This window comes from Topomyia yanbarensis, chromosome 2 (genome assembly GCF_030247195.1).
Source record: "Topomyia yanbarensis strain Yona2022 chromosome 2, ASM3024719v1, whole genome shotgun sequence".
Classification (NCBI taxonomy): Eukaryota; Metazoa; Arthropoda; class Insecta; order Diptera; family Culicidae; genus Topomyia; species Topomyia yanbarensis.
In genome coordinates, this window is record NC_080671.1 from 65,889,691 (window position 1) to 65,907,625 (window position 17,935).

The 17,935-nt window shown below is 35.8% G+C and overlaps 1 protein-coding gene across 1 annotated transcript; it reads left to right on the plus strand.

The window, feature by feature from the left end:
* Nucleotides 1-14,205: 14,205 nt before the first annotated feature.
* On the plus strand, nucleotides 14,206-16,097 carry LOC131678240 (fork head domain transcription factor slp2-like). The gene has a single exon (XM_058958237.1). It carries the CDS (start codon nucleotides 14,484-14,486, stop codon nucleotides 15,609-15,611), a length of 1,128 nt encoding a protein of 375 aa, XP_058814220.1. The 5' UTR covers nucleotides 14,206-14,483; the 3' UTR covers nucleotides 15,612-16,097.
* Nucleotides 16,098-17,935: the final 1,838 nt, after the last annotated feature.

A 17,935-nucleotide genomic window follows, 5' to 3' on the forward strand; every position in this document is an offset into this window, starting at 1 on the left:
AAAAATCTCATATCTTAGTGTAGAATTCGCTCCCAATAAAGGGGAGAAATTTTTTTTATTCTGTTTTCCGTGGTTCATCGGTTGGCTACACATATTTAGCAGTTGTTAAAAAATCAAGTCAATCAAGTTGAATAGTTATTGAGTAATCGTGTCCGACAATTTATGTTTTTTAATGTTGCCGATAGATTGAATTCTGCATGTACGCGCGAGGAACGCATGGTCGTTTGAAACAAAGGTTCAGTGTGGCAACAGAGATTGAGGAAGACATATTCTAGAGGTTCAATACTAACAATTAAGCGAATAAAAAAGAAGTTTCCTTACCCTCAACACCAGACGCCGCCCCTAATTTTGAAAGATGGTCTCTTTTCCCGGGCACGTCTATGGTGTGGCAACACGACTTCGATGGAGCGTCAGTAACCTAGAACTACAAATGCAAAATTTTTGGCTCCCATTTTAGCAGAAAAAATCTTTTTTATGTTCATCGCGGTATCGGTTTGAATAGGAGTTTTCTATGTGACCACACTCCACAACCCTTAATTCCGCAGCCGGAAGTCGGATCGAAATGGCCTTTAATAACAGTTTTTGGGAACGCAACACCGTTCATTTGAGACTGATTTTGGTCAAATCGGTCCAGTCATTACTGAGAAATCGATATAACTGTTATTCTGAATTTGAATACTTTCACCGGGGCTTCCGGAACCGTCGATGGTGGCCAATGTGACCAAAGAGACTGAATGACTATAAATAACCTAGAACTACAAATCCAAGCAGTTGTGTTCAATTTTCGAAAAAAAATCACTTTTTTACATTCATGGCAATATACGTTGAAATCGAGATTTGTTGTGTGTTCGTATTCATCTCCGGAACCGGAAGTAGGATCAATTATAAATTAAATATCATTGTATTGCATCATTTGGACATCATGGTGGTACCAGTTCAGATGGGAATTTGCTGTGTGATGGAACTCTTCAACCTGTAACTCCGGAACCAGAAGTCCGATCAATAAAAAAAAATCAATAGCGACCTAAGGGAAGGTTGTACCTTTCATTTAAGACTAGGTTTGTGCAAGTCGGTCCAGTTATCTCTGAGAAAAATCGGTGAGATTTCTTGACACATACATACATACATACACACACACATACACACACATACAGACTTTTTCCGATCTCGACGAACTGAGTCGAACAATATAAGAAATTCGGCCCTGCGGGCCTCGGTAAAAATGTCGAAATTTTGACCGATTACATAACCTTTCTAGATGAGAAAGGCAAAATTATTATTTGTCTTAAAATACCTCCAACTCAAACATTTCACATTGAGTGATGCCCTCACGTGTTTCAACTAATGAGTGTAAGTGACTTTTTTACAGTAATTTATTTAAAATTTAACAATTTTGATCGGTTTTTCGTTAATTTCTCGAAAATCTTAATAGTTAGCATCATCAATTTAATATTTCAGATTGTTAGTCTTAAAGAGCTGCATAATTTATTCTTTGACGTGATACACTTATCTTTTTTTGTTTTTTGTTTTCATGTGTTTGGGTTATTGAATCGGGATATTTTTATCTCATTTTCACTAATACTAGCTCTAATTGAAAAAGTATGGCACTCATTGTACTTTTTTTCTTTTCATTCGAAAGCCAAGAAAATTTTACGGAGAAAAATGAATTAATACCTTTCAGTTAAGTGCAAATAGTATTATTTTATAAGTAAATTCGTTTAAGGTTAGTGTTATTAGTAGCATTTTCTAAAAATAGTAAATAATAAACATCACCATTATTATTATGAAAATAGTGCATCTCAGCAAGTTCTACAATTCTTTCTTTGACGTCATTCAATTATCTCTTTTCGTTTCTCTGGCAAAATCATTTCTATCACATCGTTTCATATGCAAAAACAATGATTTCAAACTCACTACATTTGTGATGAGGTCATGCTGTGTTAACTATTAAATAGCAGTAAAAGTAAAGAGATGGAAAAAAAGTCAAACAACAAGTAATAGAGAATGTTATGGGGCATCAAAAAAACAATTTTAACAATAAATTTTGCTAATTGTGAGCTAATTTACTAGTAAAAAGTCATTTAATAGCCTTAACTAAGAGATATTTGTACATAAACCGATAGAAAATTTTCTCAGATTTCCAATGAAACCTTGGAAATAACGATATAAAGCATATTATTTAGATTAGAGTCTTTTAAGCACTTGACAGTCGATAACAGGAAAAGTTTAGTAACGAAATTACAAAGGTACAAGGAAAGACAGAAATATGATGTGGAAGAACAAATTATGGATCGTCCTAACATCCAACTTTTGGATAATAGATATTGCTATAATCATAATTCATTATTTTGAGAAAATTAACAAAAAAAGGTAATTAATACTAACTAACTGAAAGATGGGAGAACACCATTCGATAGGAAATTTTCTTACCTTTCGAATGAAATTAAACTATTTAAAATACAATGTGTTCTTTTTGAGTTAGAGGTATTTTAAGACAAATAAGTTTTTTAAACAAAAAGCTCAATAACTTTTTATCGGTTGAAATTTGATGGTATGTGTAGAACATTTTTTTTATCCTCTTCTTGACAGTCAATCACCCTTTGAGAGATTCTTAACTATGAATCAAACACCCTATACATATAGCTATAAATATTTAAATTATTAAAAATCTATTTTTGTTCACATTTGATCGTATTTTACTTCGATCAATGTCGGATTTACAACTTCATAAAGTCATTGTAGTCGTTCCAATGTGTGAGAATAGCCAGTTAGCAACATAAACATATGTACGATATCGATATACATCACAATGACTTCAAAAAGTTGGATACGACTTGATATATCACAACATATAAAACAAACGATATCGCGAATTTACTTACGACTTATCTCATAACTCTGAAATGAAAATATGATGAATGTTTACCGGAATAGAGTTGCTCTACTTGAAGATGAGATATGATTACGAAATATTGTCACCCTTATAATAGTTAAAATGGTTCTGTGTAGTAAGTCCTGCTCTACAAGTTCGAATCCCATTTAAAATGAGAGATCTCTCTATGAGTTGAGTTTTTGGCAATCAGTTCACAATCCAACATGCGTTTTTTCTCCCCAAATCCCGCTGTTTACGTATGTTGTTATACAGGAGATGATTGATGTGCCCGATTACTGTTAATTTGATCTTCGAATGAGAGTTAATCGTATATAGTTTCCTGGATCGTGTACTAGTTATGTATATCGTATATAATCTCAGATTGTTTCGCATATCCAATCGTAAATACATTCTCTAGAATCGCTTTCACACCAGAAATTATCGCGCTTAACGTGTATATTGTTGTCAGAAATCGTCAATTTCAATAGCTATGCACGTATATCGCCTCCAGTTTGGTACGCATAAGCCGATTTTGTGAATTTTGTGCGACTTTTTTAGTGGGATATAAACACGTATTATTCAGTTGCAACTTGGATATATTATAAAAAAAGGCTGGCTGCGTATAAACAGACAGAACTCCATGGAAAGCTCTGCACATCTGTTTGGACGGCTAGTTTCTATTTGCACTCGGTTTCCAAAGATTTTTTTATTTGGTTTCCGGAGGAGATCGTGCCCATCGGGCCATATAGCTGGGTACGTCCTTGATTAAATCAACATAACTTAACAAAAAATCTTCCTTTCCATATTATTCCTGATACTATGAGTCTAATTTCAAACAAATAGCTGGTTAATTTTAAAACAACAAGAGAATCATTATTTGCTCATATCTTATCAAGAGTAGTAAAAGCTATTCTCGACGTGACCCAAACCCCTTCATTCGCTGCCAAAATGAGCCAAAGTTTAAAACCTATAGTTTTGTTTTTTTCTTTCATTGCAGAAATGCTTTCAGGAATATCTCGGGTAATTTAATAGTGTGTACCACCACAACCCTTTTCCAAGGAGTAAAAATTCTCCTTCTGATTACTAATTTAGCCCGCATCACAAAAGCTACGGATCAATGCAGCATTTGTCCCCGAAGTCGTAAATATTTCCTCGCTCCATAATGACTTCTTCGGCCCCAAAAGGCGTGGCCAGCATTGGCTTAAGAAAGTGTAAAAGCGAACCTTTTTCCCTCCCAGAAGAACGGGTGAGTGTGTGCATGTTTCTTTCGTGACAATTCGACTTCGACAATAAGCAGTCATTAGCTAGACAGCTGATGACAGGCTTTGTTGCGGTACAAGCGAAATAAGCGAACACCGATTTGCGCCCGGGCCGGACGACGAGGGCAAATCTAGGGCGGTTTTATGGCCTTTCTGTTCTGCCCGGTTTGGCTTGGGGTTTTCGGGTGATCGGTTCGTTTCGACTTTTACCGTTGTGGATGGATGGAAATTTTGGGCTCCGAGAAACGGTACCCTAATTTGGGCGGACGAAGAAGAATCAGCTAGCGATTGTGTGAAGGGACGGAGTACAATGGTTGGAAATTAGCGGCGAATTATTGATGTCAACCCACAAAACGGTGATGGTGTGATTTGAGATGCATTGTTTTTTATTTAACTTCACATGTTTGTCTTACCTGATTGTTTGTCAGCCACGGCTACACAAATAACCACTGACAAAGGCAATTAAATATTGGAAATGATAGAGTAACGTGATTACAATGTATTACCAATAAATTTATCAAAAAATAATAGACGATTGAATTGCGATACCCAATCTTCTCAAATAAAACGTACGTGCACGTTATCTACAATTTACTTCAAAGTAATTTACCAAAGCAATTTACAAAACGAGCCCCTAATATTATACTGTACTGAAGCAAGCTCACATACTCCATAACAGTCAGGTACATCTCGTTAGAGCGCGTTAATTAACATCCTCTGAGGGGGTGGAACTTTGGTAGGATTATTGCCTTCGGAGTGAGCAGAGGCTATAAAACTAATAAACTTTTTCTATTGAACCCAAATGAACCCCAATAAACGCTTCAAAAAGAGTCATGCCACATCGGACCGTCCCCCACGAGGTTAGTGTGTATGAGTGTTCCTTTTCTGAAATGTAGTTAGTACTGATAGCCTGCCTGCGTGGTCGTGGCTAAAAATAGTCAGGCGATTCTTTTTTTTCCGCAATTATCTATTATATTCATGTGAAAACTACATTGGGACATAATTATGAGTATTGCCTTACATACTCAATAAAATTGATTAGTTTCGTCAAGCTTGATTTTGTAGGGTAAACTTAAGCATGGGCCTCGATTTCCCGTCCACTTCCTTTTTTAGCTGCAAGGTCGATTTTACATCGAAATTTGCGGGTGCGCGATGTTTGGCATAATTACGTTAGGAATAAGTACGTTAGGCATATATATGTTAGGCATAAGTACGATAGGCATAATAGGCGTTAGGCATAATGGACGATTGGCATAATGTACGTTGGGCATAATGGATGATTGGCATAATGTACGTTGGATATAATTCACAAAAATATAAAAATAATCGCAAAACTTTCGTTATTACAGAGATTTAAACTTTACGCTTGTTTTTTTCGGGTTAGAAAAAAGAGAGACTCCAAAATGAAAAATACCATTTGAGATAGTTATCCCTTGCAAGTGTAGAGTTTTTTTTCTATTTTTCCGTGGACGAAATGAAGAAAGTATCCCTTCATTTAAGTGAACAGTTTTGGTACAAGCACATTTCAAGCCTCTTATGACCGATTTCTTCACTCTCGCTTGACGCTTAAGCCAGGTTTACTGGTACTGGTGATACTGGTTTAACAGTTAAGTGAGGGTGAAGAAACCGGCCCTTAGATGTATTACCAATCCAGTTGTATCTGAATATTTATAAAAGAAAATTAATGAACAAACATTATGTTTTGAAATCAATGAAAATTGCAGCGTTATGAATAACATCAGCATTAGGGTATAGATTTTATGTTTGTGACGATACCTTTTTCGTCACAGTACACGAAAAACTCTCCCTCATAGTATTCAGTCTCCGTAGTTCCATTTTTGATGACCTCGATAATCAATATAGCAGCAGCAATATTCATATACTCGTTAAATAAATAATAAAATGCATTATTCTTTCTTTCATGACTTGTTCATCAAGGTTATATATTTTTTTCTTGGACAATTACACCATGCGTGCATGTAAGATCTAATCTAACTTAATCCATTCATTTCCAACTTGTTTCTAGCGTTCATAGGGTTCAAGAAACATCAAAAACCCGTTTTGATAGACACTTCTTTCGAAGTGCTGGAAGCTGCTCATTATTTACCTTCCGATGCTCAATACAATTCTTCTAGAAAATTTTCAATATACTATATGCTAGGAAAAGATAGTCGAAGACGGTCAAAATTGATACGTTTTAGCAGTTTTCAATAACAATGAAAAATAACGAAGATATATCCAAATTTCATTTATCAACGCTAACTAAAAATATCTCTGGTAGCACTGCTCCAGCGGAAAATTTCATCGAGATTCATAAACATTTTCAAAAGTTATCAAAAGTGGAACGCAAAAGACGTGAATAATTTTGGTCGTTCATATTGAAAACCAACGAGGTCAACAGAAGAGATCGCAACAGGTTCAAAAAGCGATTGCGAATACCACGGTTAAACGTTACCGGGTCTATGACGTTTGATCATGCAAAGCAAAACAAATCTAGAGGTGGTATATATGACTGGATTCCACGAGCGAACATCAGTAGTGATTTGGCTAAAAATCTCACTTTGGCGTACACTCCAGCTTGGCGAATTTGTTTGTGAGAAGGTTGTCAGTCGTAGTATGTCAGCAAGCATGACAACAAAACGTGGTTGCTCAAAACTATACCAGGAAGCAGTACAAGCATGTGCTGACCAAGTGTAACGCATGCATTTAAATGGAAGCTTCATCGTAATACTGAACTTTGGACAAATCCTCGGTCTAACAATTTAAATAAAACTAAGACTCTTAGTTAGTGAGTACTTGTTTTCGTATTTTTGTCATATACATTCTTAGTTACTACAATTTGCATGCAAACTTGTTGTCAATTTTTTTTTCAATGTATTTGGATTATGGAGAAGCTTTAAATAAAAAAAAATCTTAACAACAACTTTTGACTTATTTTTATAAATCATACAATTTGCAATCAAAAATACAATTTTATTTTTGAATATGATTCTAAACGCCATTTTAAATCAATTTTATTTATTTATTTATTTACTGGTCTTCGAGTTACTCGTACAGACAGTTTCTTAATTAATATTTATTCTATGTTTAAAGGTAGTCTTAGTAATGCTAAAATCATATTTGTCACCTACATTATTAAAATTACGACAGTATACATTGAACGGATTGTTTTGAGAAAAAAGAATACGATACATTGGTAACCGAAAGAAATCAGTTCGTCTGGTGGGTCTAGGCGGTACGTTGAATCGGAGCTGGTTCAGCAACTCCGGACTATTTATATTGTTTCCCAGAAGATCAAACACGAAGAGCCGTTGCAGCATTATCCTCCGACTTGCAAGAGTCGGCAAACGTAGAAGATTGCATCGATGATCATAGGGCGGTAAATAAAAATTTTCTGAAATTATGTAGTTTCCGAGATATTTTAAATTTTGTTTTAACAACAAAATTGTTTTGTTTTGTTATGACCTTTTCATACGTTATTCGCTTTTCTCCATTAACAACAATAGGTTTTTCAAAAGGTCTATTGTAATTGATGGAGAAAAACGAATAGCTTATGAAAAGGTCATGTTAAAACAAAATAATTGTGCTGTTGAAACAAAATTTAATTTGTTATGAGCATTTTGATTTGAAACGGCGTTTAGAATCATATTCAAAAATAAAATTGTATTTTTAATTGCAGATAGCATGAATTATAAAAATATTTCAAAAGTTTTTGTTAGCAAAATATTTTTTTTTATTTCGATTATAGAGGTTTAAACCTTAAGGTCATTCGCCTCTTCGGGTTAGAAAAATCTCTTATGAGAAATTTCTAACCCTATGTGCGGGGTCGAGACTCGAAAACATTTTTATTGAAAGCTTCTCAATAGTCCAAATACACTGAAGTTTCTTTTACGTCTTTAGAACAATAAATATTAGATTGTTGCCATGTTATGATGGGATACAGTTAAAAAGGGTCAAATTATGCGAATTAATTGTTTTTGTTGGAGCAAAATTCCAAACATCTCGAAAACTATCGCATTTTGGAAGATTTATGCGTTTTGATTTAAAATTATACTTCGAATTATATTCTATAATAAAATTATAGTTTTGTATGTCAATTTGTATGAAATTTAAAAACATGTGTAAAGTTATTGTTAGAAAACCTTTTATACCGATAAGTTCTCCATCATGTAAGGGAACATGAGGAGACAAGGTTTTCAGCTAAACCTGCATAAATCTCTAAAAAAGCATTCAATCCCTCAAAAATCATTGTGATATAATGTGCAATGTTAAAGTTATTGTGCGTGTTTATGATTTTTTGCAAAATTTTTAATTTAATTTTTCAAAAGTTATAAAAGTTTTTCTGCGATCATTTTTTTGGTCAAGTCTCCCACTGCGGGGAGACTGGACTAAGGCCTGGGGAGACTTGACCAAGAAAATTTCGAAAAATCAAAAGAAAAAATAATTACATAAAACATACTGTAATTCTTTTTTCCATATTGTCGAGATTCTTAGGTAGCAGTAAAAAATATAGAAGGGATGCATTTCATAAATTTCTATTGTAATGTAATTGATTGTAATTGTAATGCATTTCTTTTCAAGGATTAAATGTACTACTTACATTGCATGTTCACACGTTAAGAAATCAGTCATATTACTGCTAGCTTTGTTGACTAATACTAAAATATATAGACTGATGTTTGAGGTGGGATTTTTTGTGGACTCATTAACATTAACAGCAGATACCATTAACAGTAGAATCTTGGTCAAGTCTCCTCAACGTTAGTTATTGCATTCAATGTCGTGAAAATTTTAGTAACACTATTCCAATGTTCCGATTTATGTTAAATTATTTCATTGCTCCATAAGGCATAAGATGACATATGAGTACTTTAATGGTAATTAGTAGTCGAGTAGGTATGTCCAAACAACGTTTGATAAAAAATTACATCATTTAATTCAAATTTATTAGTTGCGGAATATTTTCTATAAGGAAAGGATTTTTCATTCCAAACTTTTAAAATTACCTTAAGGGATCGAAACAAGTATAAAAATATTTTTGAAATAATTTAATGAACTGAATAGAAGGCGTCTTAGCTAGAAATAGAATCTTGCACTTGGTCAAGTCTCCCCATGTATCCCCAATCACATTCAAAATGTTTCTTAATTCTCTTTAGGTTTTTGATGACGACATACAGGGTGTTTGGTTCATGAGTAAGAATCTCTCGAGGGGTGATTTACTGTCATATTTGGAGCAAAAAATCGTTCTACACATACCATCAAATCTCAATCGTTACAGAGTTATTGAACTTTTTGTGTTAAAAACTTAGTTGTCTTAAAATAGCTCTAACTCGAAAAATATACTTTGTATTTCAAATCTTTTAGATCCATTGGATAGGTGAGAAAATTTTCCACTGAAAAATGTCCTCAAATGTGTCAGCTAATGAGATTAAGTAATCTTCTCACAGTAATTTATTTAAAATTTAACAATTTAGATCGATTTTTCGGTCACTTTGCGAAAATCTTTATAGTTAACATTACTATTTTAATAATTCAAATTGTTAGTCTTGAAAAGTTGTATAATTTATTCTTTGACATGATACACTTATCTTGTCTTTTTTCATGTTTTAGGGTTATTGAACTTGGATATTTTTATCTCATATTCACTAATACTAGCTCTTATTGAAAAAGTATGGCACTTATTGTACCTTTTCTTATTTTTATTCGAAAGCCAGCAAAATTTCGAAGAGAAAAATGTATTAATACGTTTCAGTTAAGTGAATTTAGTATTCTTTTAGAAGTTAATTAATTTAAAGTTGGTGTTATTATTTGCATTTTCGTTATTTTCTTAAAATAGTGAATAATAAACTTCACTATTATTATGATGGAATTAATGCATCTCAGCAAGTTCTACAATCCTTCTTTTGACTCCATTCAATTACCTCTTTTAGATTCGAAGCGAAATCATTTTTATCTTCTCGTTTCATATGCAAAAACAACGATTTCGAACCCACTGCATTTGTGATGAGGCCATGCTGTGTTAACTATTAAATTGCAGTGAAATGAAAAGCCATAGGAATAAAGTGTCAAATAACAAGTTGTAGAGAATATTAAGGGGCACCAAATGAACAATAGTGACGATAAATTTAGTTGAATAATAATTAGAATAATTACAAAAATCACCAAAAAACGCAAATTTTAAGTTATTTTACTAGTAAAAAGTCATGTAGTACACTTAACTAAAAGATATCTGTACATACAACGAAAGGAAATTTTCTCAGCTTTCCAATGAATTCCTGATAATAGCGATATAAAGCATAGTTTTTTAGATTAGAGCCTTTTAAAAACTTGCAAGTCAATTACAGTAAAAATTTAGAAGTGAAATTACAAGGAAACGAGAAGAGATAGGAATATTATGTTGAAGAACAAATTATGAATCGTTCTCAAACTCAACTTTTGGATAATAGATATTGCTATAATCATAATTCATTATTTTGAGAAAATTAACAAAAACCTCATCAAAAACACTAACTTTTAACTACTTTACAACTGAAAGGTAATTAATTATCTGAAAGATGTGAGAACATTATTCAATAGAAAATTTTCTCACCTTTCCAATGCCACTAAAACATTTAAAATACGAGGTACGCTTTTTGAGTTAGAGGTGTTTTAAGATAAACAAATTTTTTACACATAAAGTTCAATAACTCTGTAACGGTTGAGATTTGATGGTATGTGTAGAACGATTTTTTGCTCTAAATATGACAGTGAACCAAACACCCTGTATAAAAAAATCAAAAAAAAAAGTTTGTTGCAATTTCAATTTTTAACATAAGTTTTTGTTTTTGTAAGTTTTTTTCAGTGTATATTTTTTTCGTATAGCAGTATTCATTCCCTGTAACTCGTTTTCAGATAGTTTTTCTGTATAAAATAGATAGTACTCGACCAAATTTTTTTTTGGAAAATTATGCATCTAGAAATCTCTACGCCCTTTTGAAAAATTGCTCTTGAATCAAAATATTGCAATTCAATATCAATTCTTCAAATGGGCTAAAAAAAATTTGTAAACAAACTTGTTTTGCTCATTATTCCGTGGCCGAATGAAATCTCATGAACAATGCACATTAATCAACATCTTAACCCTTTGCAGAAGCAATTTCAAATGTTTTCTGTGTTGAAATTAAAACAAATTAAGCAAAACATTAGCAAAACAAAAATTTGTTTACAAATCTTACTAACCCTTTTCAAAAGCTAATATGGGATTGCCAGAAAAAAAAATCATGGAGATCCATAAACCGAACCAACTGCAAAGTTTTGTTCGAATCGACGATGGTCATATTTTGCGGTCGACCGGATTCTCATGGAATCCCTCAAGATGCGTCTTTTTAGTTATACGGACATATATTTAACAATTGGCAGCATACAGTTGTTTTTTTTTTTTAAAAAAGTTTATATAAGCACACGATCAAGTCCATACATTTCAAAAGTTTTGTTTTTCTGAATACTAAATACATATTATTAATTCAGATTTTTTTTTTTTGATTTCCAAATTGTGTTACTAAATCCCGAAATATAAATGAAAACCTTAACTGATTGAAGCTTAGTTTTTGAAATTAATTCCAAATTTTATTTTTACCATTCTAATTGATCATGGTTTCGAAATATTTTGATTTTATTTCAAATATCGCTGTTCACGATGCTACATGTCAATAGCAATGTGGTAATTTAAACGGTACTACAACAGTAAAATCTGTCTCAGCTTAACTCTCAAAAAGGCAAGGCGAATTTATACATTTGGTGCACTTATATTTAAGTCAGGTTTTTCGTTTTTCGGATTCCCCTCATCAGTAAAAAACAGCTAACTGATGAATACTATTTTCAAAAAAAAAGAAACGCAACTTACGTTTACGGTTGAAACAACTGGTCAGGACTAATGTGTGGTGGTACAGAAGTTCTGATTTTTTTACTTGCAACGATCAGAGTGACATCAACAATTTACTTCATCTAACTTATCCATGAGACATAAGTTTATCACCTAAATACAAGATTTTTATAAAAAGTCGTCAACTTTCACAATAAATTTTTGAATCTTTAATTTTAATATGCAAAACATCGGGTATAAGGAACCAGGGGCGGATCCAGAAAAAAATTTCGGGAGGGGTCCGAAATTTCGATTTCAAAATAAAGATTGTGCAATTCGCAATACATAATAATCCTATGCAATGAATGTCAGTTTTGTTGGTCAAATTTGGTTTGGAATAATTTTGAGTTTGAAACTAATATAAAATTGAAACTCATTTAAAATTTCTCAACAAGTAAAATAATTTCGGAGGGGGTCCGGACCCCCAGGACCCTCCCCCTGGATCCGCCACTGTAAGGAACGGTTTAGTCATCCCTCTGGTGTGACATTCATACGAATGTGATTATTCTAAGGCTATGTCCACCACTGTACATTTTAATTTATCGTTTCATTCGTCTAAACGCAGGTAGCATAGTCAAGAGCCACATTCCACCTCCGATCCGATAACAAATTTCGAATAAAGATCAGTTTATTTCCTACCCAGGTTTACTAAGAAATTATGGTTCACTGAAAGAACTTTTGCCTGTCGGGTAGTTCATTCATTCCAAGCTCAAACTGGTCTCCGGCATTCATTCAAAGTCGACGACGCATTTTTATTGAGTCCATATTCAAATAAGTGTAACAATCCAGATCTTCTGCACAGCTTCAGAGCTTCATTTCTTATTATTAAAATACCTCAATTCTGTTTCTTTTCTCACAATTGTGTGAATGCACAGTAAAAATGCTGTCAACATGCATCTTCAATCTACCTCTACATTGTCTACAATCTAGACCAACCTCGAATTAGTGTTAAAATTCAACAAAAAATAGTCACGAAAATTTAATCCCTGCAAAAGCGAATCCCTCGACACTGCATCCAGATCCCATCAGGTCCGGCTGTTTCCCATACAAAAGCAAATTTAGCATAACCTCAAAACCATTTATTACAGCACTATTAATCACCAAATATAATGACACCCAGCAGTCATAATTCCCGGTAAAGATTGCAGCTGTCGCCCATCGAAACCGCACCCATCCATGGTGCAAAAACTGCACCACGTTTAATAAGTTAAACAAACGTTTCGTAAAATCACTCTCCCAAACGGTCCTCAACGGTGGTGACAGCAGTTGACGACGACGAAAAAAAAATAACATCTCACACTCGACCGGCCGCGATTAAACAGGGGCGCGAGCTCACTCGGCTCTAGAATGATGCCGCGCAGCATCCACACCGTAATTCAATCAAAATTTATTTACAAAATATTTATTTCCTCTCATTCATTCCGATTCAGCACCGGAGGAAAAAAATTCGCCTTCAAACTCTACCAATAATTCCGACTATCTCAAGAACCCTTCGATGCAGCACCAACACTACCGAACACACCCATCATGATTCGCCATTCTTTGAAAACCAGCGCGCATCAACCAACATCCACAACCGACACCAACACTGCTCCAGCCAGGAAGGGAGGAAAAGCATTTATTTATTTATATTGAAATTTCTTGTTTGAATCAAAACGTGTAAACAAATTGTACATCTTAACCCCCGACGTTTACAAACTGTACGACGCTTATTTGGCCAACAGCCAGCGGAAAAACCGGCCCGATTGGTATGTTTCGAGGGCGTGGTTTATCGAACTGCATCCATGCGATGAGACCAACACAACACAACACAGCACAGCACAAACAATCACATTAGCGGCTGAAACCAGAAACTGCGCAAACGAGCGAGCTTCTCTTCACACAGAAACCGCCTGCAGGCAGACTCTCCCTCCCTGTTCATGAATGGTGCTCTCCGGGGTCGAACTCGCTCACGAGCGAATTGTTACCCCAGCGAGAGTGTATGCGTATGCCGGCCGTAAAGTGCAGTGTGTGAAACGAGAACGGGAATTCCGAAACGGTGATTGGTCCAAAGCAGGGGTTGCATTGTACGGTGATTGGCTTTTGCGGTTGTTTGCTGTTGACTTTGTCGACTACATCGCCGGCCGTATAAAAGCTGTCGGGAGGGGAAGTGCATAATCAGTCACGAACTTGTAGCCATTCAAGAAGCATCGTTTCGATTTGTGCGAGAGTGAATTAGTCGTTCTTGGAGATCAATGAGAAAACCAGTTTCAGACATTTCGGACACGATTTCGGATAGTCAGTTACAGTCGGTGCTGAACCGGTGCGAGTGACAGACAAGGATTTAAGCTGTTTTTAAATCAGTTGAAGAAAATAAAAAAAAAACATCCACCACATGAGTGGTTCGATCAAGTGATATTCGCTATTAGAGACAACAAACATTGAAAATCGTACAGCAAGTGTGGAGTGAATTATGGTTAAGATAGAATCAGCAACCATGAACGGACAAACAGTGTTTAGTGTGGCCAGAGCGCCTCTAAAATCAAGCTTTTCGATCAACTCGATCCTGCCTGAGACGGCCATGCAGACATCTCCTGCACAAACGCCGTCGCCTTCGCCACATTCGTGCCATTCGCCAATTGGGTCAGAGGAACAGGATCACGATTTCACCGATACTGAGTCGGATTTGGACGTTACCGGAACTCCACCGCCAATGGATTGTAGTAATAAGGAAAAGTCCGACGATACCGAAGAAGGTGCCTCGAGTCCCAAGGAAGGCGAGAAGAAAGGTAACGAAAAGCCACCGTACAGTTACAACGCGTTGATCATGATGGCCATTCGTCAAAGTGCTGAGAAGCGACTAACGCTGAATGGAATCTACGAGTACATCATGCGCAATTTCCCCTACTATCGTGATAACAAACAAGGCTGGCAAAACTCGATCCGTCACAATTTGAGTTTGAACAAGTGCTTTGTGAAAGTGCCTCGTCACTACGATGATCCCGGCAAGGGCAACTACTGGATGCTGGATGCGTCGGCCGAAGATGTTTTTATTGGTGGATCAACTGGAAAACTTCGGCGACGTTCAACTGCTGCAACTCGGAGTCGTCTGGCCGCCTTCAAGCGATCTCTAGTGGGCCCAATGTTCCCCCCACTTGGTTATCCTCAGTTCAATCAGTTTATGTACCCATCACCTGCCCACGCCCAAACTGCTCTGCTGGCACAAATGTACTCCCGGTACTCGCCGTACGCTCCAAGCATAGCACCGAAACCTGCACTACAGCTTCCACTGCCACTGTCCGTCGGTGGACCAGGATTCGGAATGGATCGGTTATTAGCCGCCGGAGTTGCTCCACAGTTGCAGCACCAGCATCAGCAGGCTCAGGCCGAGCTGTACCAAAGACTTCAGTATCAGCAACTCCTCCAACATCATGCTGCTCAGGCTCAAGCGCAAGCCGCCCATCTGCAGCAGCTGAGTCCCACCGAAAGACACCAGCAGCATTCGCCAACTCTGCCCAGCCAACCAGCCGGTATTCCTGCACCGCCTCAAGGTTCCCCGACGGGACCAACCATCTTCAAACCTATCCCGAGGCACAGCTGAGAAACGCCAAATGCCGCCTCCGCAACCACCACCATCACCACCGCCATCGTCGACGAGGATACCTTCTAGTGCAAATATTTATTTTTATAATTGTTAAAGTCGAGTCTACTTAGAGTTCTGCTACAGACAAATGATGGCAAACGCCACACCAGTGATATCTAGAGGAGAGAGGAATAAGTTTCGATTAATGCTGCTTTCGGCTTCATCGTTCGAAGGAAGCCCGGAACGTGCTCTCATATATAATGACTTAATTAGTCTCAAACGAATAAAGTTTTTTTCCGTGAAAAACAATTGTTAAGTAACTGTAACTTCTACTGTAACTGTTAACGAAATGATCTTTGTTGCAATTGTAAGATATGCATTCGAAAGCGTTGTAAATAATTGTAAATTCATCCTAAACAGAAAGTATTAGCAATTTTTAGCAGTTAAGGTCAATCAACTATATAAATTATATTTTTTCAAAAAAGAAAATCAAATCAAAGTATAAAATATAAAAAAGATATTCAAATGAAAAATTAAAACACCATCTTCTCACTCCACACACATAAAGAAACAATCGTCCGCCACAACAAATTGTCTGCGCAAACTCAACGTTGGAAGCAATCGGGTGAGTCTGTCTACTACTTATTCCGCTAAAATTGTGCTGATTTTTCACCTCTTCTCCCCTGGGAAATATGCAACATTCAACTGGTGGTTGTTATGGTTATGACTACGCTCTTCCGAAAGATTAAACTCGACTTATTCATTATCTGTTGCTGTGTTCGGGGGGAAATGGGCAAACTTTCCACACCCCAAAGCAAGGGGGAATCACAGTCTTGCTTCGGAATCGTGGGAAAAGACTCCCCCTTTTGCAGATAAAATATCCGTTTAGCATGAACCTTCCTCTTTCGGAACGGAGGAAGGACGATTTGTTTTGGCAAATAAAACAATAAAATCCGACTGCTCAACAACTAGAAAGCAGCAGCGGCGACGACCAGTCGAGAACTTGCTTTTTAGGGGTTTCCTGTGGGATCCCGTTGCTGCTGCTGCTGCTTCTGCTACTGGCGACGGCGGCAGCGCGAGGAAATGAGGGGGACATGAGCGTTGTTATGCTTCGCTGATGCAAGGATCCGATGTGTCGGTACCGGATGGTGAAAAATGACGCGTTTTATTTTGACAGCAAGCACTCACATTAATTATAATGCTTCTTCACCCGCGCTCAACGGCGACGAGTTTCACGATTTGCGAGGGGAGGAAGGAAATGAAAATCGGTAAACAAAAGGGTTTTTGTTTCGATGCTTAATTTGCGATTGCAAGGTTTTACGGGATGCTGGGTATTTTGGGTTCGCAGGATAATGTGACATCTGTTTTTGCAGATTTACTAGTTCGACAAGATCATAGTATTAGTTGTTTGATTTTAAAGTAAACTAAAGTAAAGTAAAGTAAAGCCTTGGTATTACCCTTTGTAAAGTTTTCGTTACTGTTTCGGCAGGCTTCGCAATCGATTACATTAGTAAATTTCGTTGATTATGCCGTCATTTTTATGAACGTTTGGTAGAAAGTACCAACTGCTTGGTAATTGAATTTTTGGTAATCTGTCAAAACTATCGCATAGTTCGGTAAACTAAGCTTTTGAATAGAAATCGAAATTTGGTTTTTCGGATTTGTTCTTCAAAAATTATTCGCGATATTTATTCTCAAAACTCAAGGAAACTGGTCAAATTTATTTTAAAAATGTACAAATGTTCTTGTCCAAACGCATCATAATAAGAACCTTAAAATTTTATTTTCTGCAAATAAAAGGACATTTTAATAAAGCGCTGCTTCGGTAGTTGTTATATTTACTCTATACGGGGTACAGGTATACGTCGACAGTACGTACATCTTCGCTTCGTTTAGCGTACCTATTATCGAATCAGAAGAAAAAAAAATCAAAATGTTACTTTTTATGATTAATATTGAATGAAACTCTACAAAAATAATATTTATCGCTAATTTAATCGCCCCATTAGCGATACCTTTTCAAAAGGCTATGGTTTCCATCAACTAGAATGGTTGAAAATTGCGTGTCAACATTTCCTCGGTTTCTTGCAGTTCCTTGATTTTTCGAAAATTCTTAGAAAATCTATGAAATTTGGAAAAAACCGAAAGCAATAAGACTTCTCTGAATATTGTAGTATCTCAGTGAATTTCTGATAAATCGGATGTTGTAGCATTTCCTTGAGCAATTCCCCAAAATTATTAAGATTTTTGGATGGTTTTGCTGAATTTCGTAGGATTTCTTTGAAGTTTTATAGCTATTCCAAATTTCTGAAATTCGTTTACTAGATGGTTGTGGTCTCATT